We start from the raw sequence: 14,816 nt of genomic DNA on the forward strand, positions 1-14,816 counted from the left end.
AATGATTCCCTAATACTTTCTTTGATCAGATTATTTTTGTAATTTTTTTAACACATTCACACTGTTGGACTTTACTCCAATATCACCAATAGTTCAATACCATACCTAATACTAGTAAGGCGACCATGAAAGATTAAAGTTGAATTTGATTAAACTTAAAAGAAATAATTTTAAAATAAGTATTTTTTTAAAAATAGTGTTTTTCAACAATAGTTCAATACTCTACTTACTACTATGGTTTTTTTTTTATGAAGCAAATAGAAAAATGTTTATTTTAAGTAAAAGTAATTTAGACAAACACATAAAAAAATTATTTATTTTATTAAAAATATTTATTTTAAAAAATTAATGCAAAGATGATTGACATTACTCGGTCAACAAAGTATTTTTCATATGAGAAATGCTCAATGTTACGAAAGCATTATGCACGAAACATTGTGCGAAAGAGGAGTGATTGATTTGTGCACCGCTCCATAAGTACTATTTTTAATCTATTTTATTTAAAAACTTCTCCCGTTGAATTTCGTCTCATTCGTAGAATAATATTTCGTAGTATATAACATTCCTCTTTTCATATACATGATAAGGAATAAATTCTTGTCAACACTCCAAAACAAAAAAAATATATTGTGAGCATGCTTAAGGTACTCAAATATTTATTAATTGCGCCAAACTTTGTTTATATTCCTAATTTTTGTTTGAATATAGGTTATATAACATTACCTTCCGATTTGTATTGTTGTGGTAGCACTTAATAAGGTCGAGCGCATAAAATGGATGAGGTAAACTTTACATATAAACGGCGTTACGGATCTGAGAAGAGTCTAAGATCAATGAACAAAATGAAGAAACTTATCAAGGTGAAGACAATGTTATAACCATGTATTTTGAACATAATCTATCTTCGAAGACTATTTGTAGTGTAAATATAAATACAAATAAAATTATGAACATAATAATCAATACAGATGGTATATAAGGGGCTGATAGAGTCACCGATTAATGGATGAAAGGTTTCAACAACTGTTGCAGCTAGTGAGTACTTGAGACTTTACTCTGAATTTGAAATACTGGCCAACCAGGGAAGCAATTTTTCATGTACTAAGTCAGGCCTGTCATCATGGGGACAATGTCCAACCCCTTCAAGCAAGAAAAGTTTAACATTTTCTTTTTGAGAAGGCAATGAAGAAAAGTACTTGCCAACAGGTCCATCAATTGGAGTAAAGGGATCATTATCTCCCCATAAAAGTAAAACAGGCAAGGAGATTTTTGGCATCAACAACACCGGATTGGGCCCCGGCGGGCCCGTTACAATGGAAACAAATGCATCTAAGGCCCCTGGAGCATTAGCTGGTTCCCTAATGATCTACATATGGAATCAAAATGCAAACTCTTAAGTAAATGTTGTCTAAGAAAGGGAGATTAAGAACAAAACAACTAGTACCTCCACCAGTTCTTCATCCACAGACTCCTTGTTTCCATACACTGAACTCAAAACATTTCTTAAATTCTCTCTGCATATTAGCATTACAATTTTAGATTTCCTCTTTAAACATTTGAGGGAAATTATGGCCAAACCTGACGAGAATACCTTTGTTTAACGCGCCCAAAAATTGCTGAGGCAATTCCCTTTTGCTTTAATAAAAAATCAATCAGCCAAAGCAAGGGTAATAGTAACTTGATCCTCCAGTCATCAACAATTGCTTTGTTATTCATGCCACCAGCACAATTTAACAGCACAATGCCTCTAACAAGAGTTTGACTTGAATCTGGTTGGAGACTATAATTCACAGATAAGGCAAAAAAGAAGTTTCGGATGCAAACTCTCTATATGTTTAACTGTTTGACAGAAATTTAGGTTACATCTCCATTAACTAGGGGACGAATCAAACATACCTGAGGCAGCAATGACACAAGCAAGGCTTCCAACAGAGTTTCCTATTAGTACAGTTGGCTTCTGAACAACTTCATTCAAGAAATCCAAGATCAACTGTTTACGGTGAATACCGGGTACAAGTTGAGTTTGTAATGCTGGAAATTTCACACACACACAAAAAAGCTGGAGAGTTTATCTCCAATTAAAACCTCAATAAATAAATACCTGAGCCCATGTTTCCATGGTATATTGAAAGCCTGGAGGCTTATCTGAAGCCCCAAAACCAAGAAGATCAATAGCATAAACAGTATAATTCTGGGCCAGTGTGCTGATATTCCTGAAGAAGAAAAACAACAAAAAATACTTACCTACTGGTTCAATTCGATGACTACATTGTTAGAGAGTAAATGAGAAGAAAAAAAAGGTGACTTTTGAGGATTTGTTATGTTGAAAAAGTTTTATGTTGATTATGGAATTTATATCATATGAGGAAAAAGAAAAAGAAAAACTACAATAGTAACCAAAAAATGCTTGATTAGAATCTCACATTAACTGAGTAAGAAAATTCATTTAGTTGGAATTGAATATGCTTGAGGGTCAACTGTCAAGAACTCAAAACCAGAGTTCAATATATGGTCAGATAGATCACTACCAACTTAACAAGTACAAGCATTCCAGCATTTTTTTCCATCAGTCCTAGTTTAACCGAGATAGTGGATACTCAGATTCCCTATAGATTCTAATGAATCCTGATAGGATTTAAGGTCTGGAAATTGAAATCGGAATATCCTGCCAAAAATTTCCTAAAGCAATTTAATGCAAGCTCAATGAGAACTTATAATTAACATGGTCAGTGGTCACAATACTAAAGTTTCTTCTTTTCTTCGTCAACCCTTTCTGCCTTTCAGATACTTGAAGCTGGTGATTGCCAGTGGAATTGGAAAAGGGAGGAACTTGAACACAGGGAGGGGATTCTTCACCGTTGCTAAGAAAAGGGAGATTGACAATTCCGATATATTAGGTTCTAAATTTGAACAAATTTTAATTTGGCTCATAAATCGATGTTATGGGATATAATTTAAGGGAAGGGGGTGATATTATCAGCTTCTTCTTGATGCAGTAATCCATTGCGCCTATCCAATTACTAATCACAGAGTATTATTTTTTATCATCCCTTTTTTATGTGGCTACCAACGTACCATATGAAAGTGATAAGCAAGGATAAATAATATCTAAAAAAGAAAAAAGCAAAAATGGGTGGATGAGAACACAGCAACATGAGAAGTGATAAGACTTGGAGATATGAACAAGTTATGGTGGCAAATTACCTGCGCCAGTGAGGAATGGAGGCACCGAAGCCATGAACAAGTAAGAGAGGAGGGTGGCTGCCATGCAACTGCTGAGGAGAATCAGAAGAAACAAAGTAGTTGATGGAATATTGACCCTTCCACTGCCATGTAAGGCACTTCTGCTTTATCTTTTCCACTTCAGAGAGGGACCCCGCAGCAGAAGAAGTTGTGGAAGTAACAGAAGTGGAGTTGAGTATAACACTTGTTCTATCACTGCAAGCACCAATACCGTTGGTATTGCTTAAGTGGTTTAGATGATGATGGTGATGACAAGGAAGATGAACCTTCACTTTTCTTGGTCTTGTGGAGAGGAAGAAAGCTCTACCGTTGAGCCTTTCAACGTGTGTCTGTAAATGCAGAAACCCAACTGAGTGAAGGTGAACAGCACTTGTCACTTCCATCACTTTGCTGTGTTTTTTGTTAATGGGAAATTTGAGCGTCTTCAATAAACTGGCCCATATGGGCTTATATAGTTATATTATGCTTTGTCACACAAAGATATGTGTGGACGTGGAACGTAAGGATATAGAAGTCACACAAAAAAAGGATAAAATTGATAATCATGCAAGTTTAAAAATCGATGAACAAATGTACTTAATATTTGTTAAGGTTTTAAGTTAAGATATTGTAATTAGACTCATTAGCATGGTTGCTTACCCCGTTTGGTGCAAATCTTTCCTTCCCGGTAATTCCTATGTTCTTGTTTCTTTACGAGTCTAAATTTTCAGAGTTCTACATATGATGTCTCAAAATTATATGTGATGCATCTGTTAAGGTTGTCCTTTGCTGTACCTAGTCCGTCAATATATCACATACTTATACTTAATTCAAGATCATTAATTAAGATAAACTAATCCCGAACTAGTTGAATCATACCTTTCTCTTAGTGGTAGTATTAGAATTTTTTTATTTTATTCCTGCTTTTTTTTGTTAATGTCGTTTTGGCTAATGTAAATCCTACTGAGTTTCTGATCGATTTTTTGTTTCTTGCTTGAGATTTTTGCGCTTACATTTACAAGAAAGAAAAATTGATCCACGCCCTCAATAATACTTCTTTTGTGGTATGAGACAATAATCAAGATACTGATATTATTATATTTAATAAATATTTACTTCTTTTATATTTATTTTTCTAAATTCAATAATTTATTTACTTGAAATATAAATTAGGATAATAAACATACTCAAAGACATTTAATAATAAAATCTTATATTATATATTTGAAATTTGATTATTGCACATAAGTAGAGTTGTGTATATATGGACAAACTCACCCGTTTAAGAGCACACTCGCATAAGCCCACAAATCGTATGACCTGCCCATTAAGCCTGTAAAATAAATGGTCTTCATTTTGTGTAACTACTCACAACAGCACCGATCACATGGTGTTGCTAGGTGCACTAGTTTTATTGTTTGTGCACCCAGTATTTTTTGTTAATTCTAAAATTATCTTATATTGAAAGTACATGAGTTTGTGATTGATCTATATGTTTAAATTAAACTTACAGATTACATGATCCGTATAAAATATATGAATTATGTAATGCGTAAGTATAATTTAAATATACGGATCAAATTAATCCGTATGATTTGTACAAATAAACATAATCCGTATGACTCATACAGATTAACTTGAGTGAATGACATTTTTGTTCATTTACTTAAAAGGTTAGATGCATCAATAATAATGATGGTGTATCTAGCATCACCATCGACAAACTAATAGGCTGGCTAGCAATCAACTTTAGAAACACATAAAAAAAAAATTAAGACAAATTTATGCATTGTCGAATTTTATTGATGATTTTCTTTTTCTCACAAAAGAAACATAGCCCAACAGTGTTAGAACTTTTCACCCCCCCCCCCCCCCATTATTTCGTTAATTCACTACAACTGTGCTGGCAAAAGAAATGGACTCCCTCCCACTATGTTAAATATCATATATTACTACAATAGAAAACCTATAAATTTTTAACGTGTAAATATTAATATTATTCATACTAAAACTAGATTCTAACTCTAAATCATTATTATCTCCAACATATTTTTAAAAAAAATTAACTTATTATAAAAGCTTGTGGTAGGCCAATAGAGACTACGGGCAAACCCTTTTAATAAGTGAATTAAACGCCTTAAATGATCTACTAATGTTTTGGTATGTGACACGTGTAAACGGGAGGTTAAATGAGTTGCCCACGTGCCAAAGACCAAATGTCTAATTCTACACACAAATAAGTCCATTGGACTCTAATTATTTTTTTTGCTATTTTTTTCCTCCTCACAATACCTATTTTGAGTATTTTATGGTCGCAATAAAAATTTGATCATCATATATGAAAATGATTTTATATCAATATCATCATCATCAGCAAAAAAAAAAAACTTCCATTTTTTATATTTTTATATTTTGAATTATTAATTATTTTCATTTTTTCCCTTTCTCATTTCTTAATTGAAAATGGACATTGACAGTGATTATGTGAACAGTGTGAAAAAAAATAATAACTGGGAAATAAAATGTTTTTAATGATGCATCACTTTTTAGTAAAAATGAAAAAAATAAAGACAAACAATTTCAATTCTTGCATGCATGAACACATAATGTTTAAAAGATAAGTTTACAAATAAAGAAAAAATATAAAATGTTATCTCAAATTCAATAAAAGAAAGATATGCATTTTATCAATTTTTATTTCTAAAAATGCAATGCATCTAGTCATTTTTTAAACAAGCTCTCTTGGGATATAAACCTTCTAACAATAGTAAAAGTTTGCCCTTTTTTTTCACTTTCAAGAAAGAAAAAAAACTTGGTCTAATATGCATGACCTATGATGGCGGTAAAGTCGGTTTTAACGGCTAAGATTTCCGATCCCTGAAATTCTCTCTCTCTTCCAATTTTCCAAAACAGAGTCTGTTTTCTCGCGATTGCCCAGAACGAATATTTCTTTTCCCCCCTTTTCCTCTTTCCAAAGACTGTAAGAATAATTTAATGTGTTGTGTGTATAAATAAATACAAAAAATACTGATCCCAGATTAATCCAACGACGACCATCAAATCTCACCATCCAAACCCTAATCTGAAACCATCGTTCCCTCTATTTCTCTCTCTACAACCTCCAAATTCCGATCTCATATTCCTCTCCTCGCTACCCGATCCAGAGGCTTCAGACCTTTCTCCTTCGAGATCTCGCCCCACGCGCCTGTTTCCGCCTCCATCATGGTCGTGAGCGGAGGGAAGGGCCTCAAACGCGCCGCGAAGAAGAGAGTCACCGCCGACTTCTACGACTTCCTAACGTTCCCCACGCCGGCGCTCGCCGAGTCGGAGAACTTCGCCGGCGGACCGTTCCGCTCCAACGTGCGCGCCTTTCTGACGAAGCACGCGCTGCTTCCGCCACCGTCGGCGCTCTTTCCGCACCTGCTGACGTGGCAGATCGTCTTCCGCGTCGGCGAACTCACCGAGGGCCCCGACGCGCCGGCGGTGTGCCTCGACGTCGTCGAGGAGGATGTCGCCAGATCCAGATCCGTTTACTGCGATCAGTGCCGAGTTTTCGGTGAGTTGACTCGCCAGTACTTCAGCCGGTTCTCTTTTTTGCATGAATCGCTTTGGTTTTATCGCTTTTTTCAGCTTTCTCTTCGGCTCCCGGTTCCCGATCATGAACTTACTTGAAAACATGCAAAATGAAAAGAAGGAATCTATTCCCCGAAATTATCGTGTTCATTTCGCGATATGACCTTTATTATTTATTTTTATTTTTATTTTTATTTTTATTTATTATATTATTTCCATTACTTCAATTGCCAACCTAATCATCATCATAAATATAATGAAGTTTATAACTATGATTAATATTCAGTTATTGAATTATTATTAGAAGGAAAGTGATTAATGACTAATAAATAACTCGAAGTGGAACGTGTAATGTATCGTTGATTTGGTGACGATAAGATCCAGAGGAGATATATTGGAAGATCAGAAGAAAAGAAGGGGTAGGTGGCTGGTGGGGCCCATAAGAAGTGGGACAGGTGGCACGGATGTAGACTGCCACGTGTCTGTCATAATTTTGTGGGACATGTTCTTGGCTGTCTCTGTTGCGTGACTGCTATGATTATGTCGTCATCTTGTTAATATTAGTATTTAATATATTTAAGATTTAAGATATTTAGCCATTGTTGTGGTCCAACTTTGCTTAGTTAGTACTGACGTGCTTCTCAAGACATGCGCCACACATACGAATCTGGATGCATACTGTTCTTTTTGATAAATCATAATAATTCTCATAATTCGTAATCATGCTCTTCCCTAGTTTACTGTTCATGATTTTTATTTCTTACTTATTTATTTCCTATAATTCATATTTATGAGGACATTCGCGTGGATTGTCAATTTTTTTGGTTAAATATTAGTACTATTTATTATTACATTGATTTGAAACTTACGGATTTATTATTTAGGTTGGAGCGGCCATCCAGTGTGCGGGAAACGTTACCATTTTATAATCAAAGCCGATGGGAGCTCCATTGGTGGGTACCACAAGCCGTGTATGTGCTGTGGAGACATCTTGCATTTGTCAGAATCCAAGTGAGTAACTTTGTGCTACCCAAGCAGCAGTTTTTTTTTAAATCTGTTTCATGGTATCCTTTGTCGTCTCTTGGATATTTTTTGCTTTTCAATTGTTGTCTAGAGTAATTGATACCCGAATAAATTTATGTCTCTGCTTTTCTTATTTCTGTCAATGTTTTGCTGGCCATTTACTACTAATTCGCATACTGTTTCTTTGATTGTAGATTCAAATTTGGGAATCAAAGTCTTGAAAATTAGCCGTTCTCTAAATGAAAACATTATAGCTACCGAGTTATTTTTCTAAGTTAATGTGGTTGATTGCTGAAATGGAATCCCCATTTCTTGTTGGCGCTTTGTGTCTTTGATCATCCTTCAGTTAATTTCAATTTAGTACGAGTGAAGTAGTTCTGTTAGTATGAAATTTCACCGTATGCTGAAGGAGAGGGTAGTTTCTTTTCGATTGAGGATCAATGCATGTTTGGATTGCCTTAGTATGAAATTTCACCTTATGCTGAAGGAGATGGTAGTTTCCTTTCGTTTGAGGCACAGTGCATGTTTGGATTTGCCTTGTTATTGTTGTTTGAGAGAGATTATCACCAAAATGATGTTAAGCAACGCTTATTTTTGGATCAATGCAATGCTGCCGTCCTTGATCTTACATTTTGGGTAATGCTTTCTTTCTATCTTCAGATGCAAGTCATGCAACCATGTGACCACCACTGATGACGTCGAAGACTGGGTGTACCACCAATTAGAAAACACAACTCATCTTTTACATGGAGTAGTCCATGCCAATGGATATGGGCACCTTCTTCGGGTTAATGGAAGAGAAGGGGGCTCTAGATTTCTTTCTGGTATTCATATTATGGATTTCTGGGATCGTCTATGCAAGACTCTTGGAGTCAGGTTAGGATTCTTGATTGTAATTGCTAATTTCTATTATTTTCTGACTTATACAAAAATTGTCCTGGAGCTTATTCTTTCTATCATATCTTATTTTATATGACACTCCTATTACCTAGTTAGCAGTGAGGTGGGGAAGAATGATGCAGAAGCATTTCTTAAAAAATTAATGATTGTTCAAATTAAACTTCATGTCACATAAGAATCTACCCTGTTTTAAAGATGAGAGATGTCTTACAGTACTTAACTTTTGGATGTCTTGAAATAACTTTTGAAATCGGAGAATATTGGTTTGGTTATATATAATTTATATGGATATGGATATGGATATAGCTGAGTTAACTCTTTTTTTTCTTCATTTTTGTTGTGGGCAGAAAAGTTAGTGTGATGGATGTTTCAAAGAAATATGGGATAGAGTATCGCATGCTCCATGCCATTATGAAGGGACATCCGTGGTATGGTGACTGGGGTTATAAATTTGGCTCTGGTAGCTATTGTCTTACTCATGAAGCATACAAGTCTGCTGTTGAAAGCCTATCCAATCTACCCTTGTCCACCTTTTCCCACGGACGGATGCCCAACTCTCGTGTGGAGGACATGATTAAATATTACCAGTCTTTGTCAGAGCACGAGCTTGTAAATATAAGGGACCTCTTTTGTTTCATAATGGGTTTGATTGGTGATGCTCACAAGACTGCATCAAATGTTGATGAGACAACCTGCAAGAAGCGTTGTTTTAATGCTTCTGGACTGTCAATGTCATGGGATAAGAGTGGCATTGAACGTGTGGAGCAAGCCATGATCAGAGTGCTGTGTGCAGTGTCTGAGTCCAAGTGGGTGAGCTGGCGTGCTCTTAGGGGTGCAGCCTCCAAGTTGGGCTCTCCAGAGCTGCTTGATTATTGCCTTGGAGAACTGGGAGGAAAAATGGTCTATGGTGGAATGGTTGTTAATAGCCAATGCAATCCTCAAACTGGAGTTTATGAGTTCAGGTTAGACTTCAATCTAATAATAATAACTGCTTGTCTTGAAGTATGGATGTTCTTTTCAAAGCATTGATGCTATAAGCTATATATTTGTATTATTTGCAAGATTCTCTTCTGCTTTATGTGATGTGATCATGTGAATCGGTTCTGATATTGTGGATTTGTGGTATTTTATTTGCTTTAGACTTGAGGCTGCAACTGGTGCTTGCTATGGAATTTTAGCAAAGAATAATTCTCTGGGCTCGAAGTATCCATCTGAAGAAAACCTCCTACAATGCTTGAGATATTTATACGACTCTTTGCTTCATCCTCAGATGATGGTAAACTATGAAGCAGGGACAAGGACTCTTGCAATGAACTCAGCTCAGAAGCTTTTTGACTGCAAGCAGTTTGTAAAAGATTATAATCCTGAGATGTGGCCATTGTCAGATTCGCAGATGTTTCGCCTCTCATGTCATGTTGAACTTGTAGATGAATTTGAAGATTCAGAAGCTATAACTCCACCAGAATTAGTTGTGCTGCCCCTGAATGCCACGGTGGCTGAGCTTAAGAATCAAGCAGCAAATGCTTTTCAAGATGTATATCTAAGGTTCAGAAGACTTCAAGTTGATGGGCTACATGGTTATAGCGGTGTCGACGATTCCACCCAGGTCAAGCTCTTGTTAGGATCGAGAGATGTAGTTTGTGTCCGAGGAAGATGCATCGGGAAGAATGGGTTGAGCAAGTTCCGAATGGAAAGGGGACTTGAGAGGTGGACTGTAGATTGCAGCTGCGGGGCCAAGGACGATGATGGAGAGAGAATGTTGGCGTGTGATATATGTGGAGTGTGGCGACACACCAGGTGTTCTGACATCCATGATACTGATCCTGTTCCAGCTCGTTTTGTTTGCCTGAAATGCCAAAACTGTGAATCAAAACTCAAATGTAGTGGGCACTGCAAAGATGAGACCGTGACTAACGTTAGTGGTAGTAGTTGCTTCAGAAACGGCTTGCCAGTGCCATCTGATGTTATTTGATTAGTCAGATTAGATGTGTATGAAAAGCTCCTTTTTTTTTTGCTTTGGCCTGAAAGAACATGTACATAACACAGATAGGCCTTAGAGGTAGTAGGTTCAGGGATGGGGCATGTCTTGTTCATATTTCAGCAGGTTCTACCTTCGGTTGTTTATTGTGTGTATATATAGTACTAACTGAAAGATGTGGACGGGGGTAGTGAGAGTATTCAACTTTCTTTTCTTCTGTTCAAAAGGAGCTTCTTGGTAAATTTAGAGCGAATTCTAATGATTATGGGTCTTCTTTTTATGCTAAAAGTGATTATGGTCTTCTGACAACACATTTCTATTTCAATAATTTTTCTTTATTACGGTGTAATTTTGGAAAGTTGGTTAAATAGGTTTTACAAGGCATCTCTTCATTTTCTTTTATTGTTGATAATCTTTGTATTTTATACCTTGTGATCAAGGACATTAAAACTGAATGGGCTATTGAAATGATAAAGATTTTAATTTTTTTAAACATAATATTAAGTAATCTGAAATAATAAATAATAAAATATAATAAATATATGTTGTTTAGTATTTAAATTAAAATGTGAATATCATTTAGGTTAGTGGTTTTTTCTAACATGACACTTATTAGAATGTTAATGTGTTGGTGATATGGTTTTGTGATGTGACAATAACATAAGAACATAAATTTTCTAAATAGTAAAGATGAGATTGTTATTCTTAACTCTAACATCAACACAAATGACTTAACTACTAGATTAATGGATTTCTTTGATAACTTAAATGAAAGTGATAATCTAATGCTTATTTAAATAGCAACTCTTATAAAATTATTTTTTATTCTTATTATTTATTTTTTTTAAATCTAATCGGTGTAATAAGTAATTAAAATATATGATATAAATATAGATTCCAATGACAAAAATTGTAAATTAAATACTCAATATTTATATCATATTTTCAATTGACCTTATTTTAACATATTTATGTTCATATTCAATACTATTACTTGTTTAAGTATTAATTTGTCAATAAAATTATTAATACTAATAATGCATATATTACTCTGCTCGTTCCTATTGTATAAGACATAAACATGTCTTTTATTATAAGATTTTTTTTTCTAATTATTCCTTACGATAACTATTTTTTGACAAAAATATTCTTAATCTATGTAGTCCATAAATGACAAGAAATGTAATTAATATATTATATTTCATAAAATATATCATGTAACTCTTTAATATAATCTTTATCTCACTAATTAATTATTTAGTAACAACTATTTCCACTTAGGGTATTTCATGGAAAAATAATTAATATTTCATTGATTTCATTGATTTTGTAAAACGTCATATAAAGTGAAATATATATATATATATATATATATATATATATATATATATATATATATATATATATTGCTAAAACATCATTTAAAGTGAAACATAGAGAGTAATTACTAAGAATTGTTTCTTTCTTTCTCTCTTACGAGGATTGAAAAATGATTTAAAAAATAAAATTTCACTCCTATTATTCTCTTTTTGAACATTAATTATTTAAGGATAATTTTTAAAAAATATTATAATTACAAATAAATTTAATTTAATAATTAAATTTCTCAACTCTCTTAATATGCATAAACTAATTAATAATGTCTTATAATTAAAGATGAAGGGAGTATAATTTTTTTATTATTTAGTTGTAGTAAAAATATGTGCAGTGTTTGGTTCCATTGTAGTTTATATATTATAACTTCATTAATGCATTAAAGAAACCTATTAATCTAGTCGTTAAGTGTTATCAATGAATTTTAGGAAGAGATTTTAATATCATCTTTAATATTTTGATAATTTATTTTCATATTCCACGTCATCCAATTATATCATTAACACATCAAGATATGTGACATTCCCTGCATCAGCGTCATATCATTTATCATTTCATTGTTAGCACCACATCAATGAAAATCATTAGACTTAGATCTAATTTGGTTCTTATATAATTTTTTCAGTTTAGCAATTTTGGTCTCCAATTTTTTTTAATACACATTTGATTTCAATGTTTTTGAAATTGAGCAATATGGGTTCACCATTAAATTAGACTCTAATTTTTTTAACAAAAATTATTCATATAACATGTTAGCAATAACATGATCCTAACACACTGATGTGATAGATGTCACAACATATTACACATGTGCTAACATGTTGGTAGTATTAGAAGATCAAAATTACACAATGGTGATATTTTAAGGACTAATTAAATTGTACAAATATAATATTTTAGAGACTAAAATTACACACTTAACTTTATCTTACTTTATTTTATTTTATTTTCTTTATCTTTTTTTAAAAAGATTTCAAATTAAAAATTTTAAAATTTAAAATGATTTTCATAGATAAATTATGTAAAATTCAAAAAGAAAAGGGAGAAAAACAAAACAAAACGATAAGGAAAACGAAAAATATTAAAAATCCCAAAAAGAAAGAAAATGAAAGTATTAACGATTTAAAGCAAAACAAATTATCATAAAAAAGTATACATTTTATGAAAAACATAAAATTTATTTAATATTTTATTTTAAAGAAATCAAAATATTTAATAAAATGTAATTGATGTTCCTTAATAATATTTTAGTAGGAATTTAAAATAGTAATATTAATATTTAATCTTTTATATATATAAATTATAATATTTATCTTGAACAAAAACGTTTTTAGCTGCCATTCTTCAACAAAAATATTTATAAGAATTTTTCTTAACTTCTAATATCTTTCCATCTATCATTTTTAATTCTATGTTAAATTTCAAATATTTTTTTAGAAAAATGATCAATAATTAAAATAACATTATATCACTTTTCTTATAAATGTAAAATATAATTTATATTTTAAAATTATTTATTGCATATTTGAGTTTTATATAAAATATTTTATGCAATTCACGTGTTAAAATACTAGAATAATTGAAAATTCAAGATGGCATTATAATGACCACAGCCTACCAAGCTCAAGCTCTGCTTTGCACGTAAGCAAATTAATGCTTTGCAAAGTAAGCAGCAGGCTTGGAGTGAGAGCACTAACATAACAAACGTGCCTACAGCACTTGCAAACACAAGGATGCAAAATACTAAAAAAGTCTTGCTTCATGTTGGATAATATTCCCTTCTTTTTCATTATGAAGTTTCGTCCCACTTTCGCACAAAAATTGGACGACATTCATATTTTGTACTCTTTCTCTCTCAGAAATCTCAATGGCAACCAGCTAGCTGCATGAACCTTCTTAATTAACGACCCCACTTAGTCAGATTTAGTTTTGACTAAATTACGTTAGACCCAATTCCAGCTAATTAATTTATCACATAATGGACAAATAATCAGATGATAATACACATGAGTTGATGAACTTTCAAGCATAAAATTTGGAAATAAGTTCAGAAAGTTCAACGTATATAGGCGGTCCTGTAATGTCAATTAAAATACATTTTAGGTTTAGGGTCCAGGGACACTACTCTCGATCAGTTTAGTTTCACACCTAAAAAATGAGAAGATGAAAAACCTTGTAATAGATAGCATTTGAAATAGCTATGTATGTATTGTTAGCTTAATAGATTTTTATAAAAGTTAATAAATTTTTTATTAAATAACACTATTGTTGTGTAATCGAAGAGGTAAATTAACATAAATTTTTTTACTAATGAATCATGAATAATTATATAAATAAATTTGACATCATATTTTAATTTAATCTTAAGATTCAGGTTTATAATTTTTTATTTATTTATATGGTATTTAATCTTTTTATTCTTTTTAAATGTGAAACTTTACCTTATATTTATACTCTAAACATAACATATATGATATTTTAAAATAATGTAAACTATTTTCTATTAATTGAGAGTATAAGTTTCTTTTTTTTAAAGGAAATATAATTAGGACTTTTCATTCCTAATCAAAGATTCAATACAAATAGGAATATTATCAAAGTACTGACTATACAAGCGTAAAACATGATGCCTTTGCTAGAGTATGAATAATATTATTGGTTTGTCTTCTCTCAAAACTCACCCTATAGACAACATTAATAGAGTATAAGTTTTTTTTTTTATGTATAAGGAAATTAAACTCATAAT

The 14,816-nt window shown here is 32.5% G+C and overlaps 2 protein-coding genes across 3 annotated transcripts; one reads left to right on the plus strand and one right to left on the minus strand.

Moving 5' to 3' along the window:
- Positions 1-825: 825 nt before the first annotated feature.
- LOC114402359 (pheophytinase, chloroplastic) lies at positions 826-3,683 on the minus strand. Its single transcript, XM_028364894.1, has 6 exons — positions 3,205-3,683; positions 2,102-2,213; positions 1,897-1,990; positions 1,592-1,769; positions 1,445-1,514; positions 826-1,366 (listed from the first exon to the last, which is right to left on the minus strand). Exons 1-6 carry the CDS (start codon positions 3,624-3,626, stop codon positions 1,052-1,054), a joined length of 1,191 nt encoding a protein of 396 aa, XP_028220695.1. The 5' UTR covers positions 3,627-3,683; the 3' UTR covers positions 826-1,051.
- A 2,298-nt stretch (positions 3,684-5,981) lies between these two features.
- On the plus strand, positions 5,982-11,007 carry LOC114403395 (PHD finger protein At1g33420-like). 2 transcript variants are annotated; one of them, XM_028366337.1, is made up of 5 exons: positions 5,982-6,778; positions 7,680-7,806; positions 8,479-8,694; positions 9,066-9,680; positions 9,859-11,007. In XM_028366337.1, exons 1-5 carry the CDS (start codon positions 6,445-6,447, stop codon positions 10,688-10,690), a joined length of 2,124 nt encoding a protein of 707 aa, XP_028222138.1. In that variant the 5' UTR covers positions 5,982-6,444; the 3' UTR covers positions 10,691-11,007. The 2 variants fall into 2 exon arrangements, with proteins under 2 accessions (XP_028222138.1, XP_028222139.1); XM_028366338.1 differs by lacking the exon at positions 5,982-6,778 and adding an exon at positions 7,409-7,511.
- Positions 11,008-14,816: the final 3,809 nt, after the last annotated feature.

The sequence above is a fragment of the Glycine soja genome, chromosome 20 (assembly GCF_004193775.1).
Source record: "Glycine soja cultivar W05 chromosome 20, ASM419377v2, whole genome shotgun sequence".
NCBI classification, from domain to species: domain Eukaryota; kingdom Viridiplantae; phylum Streptophyta; class Magnoliopsida; order Fabales; family Fabaceae; genus Glycine; species Glycine soja.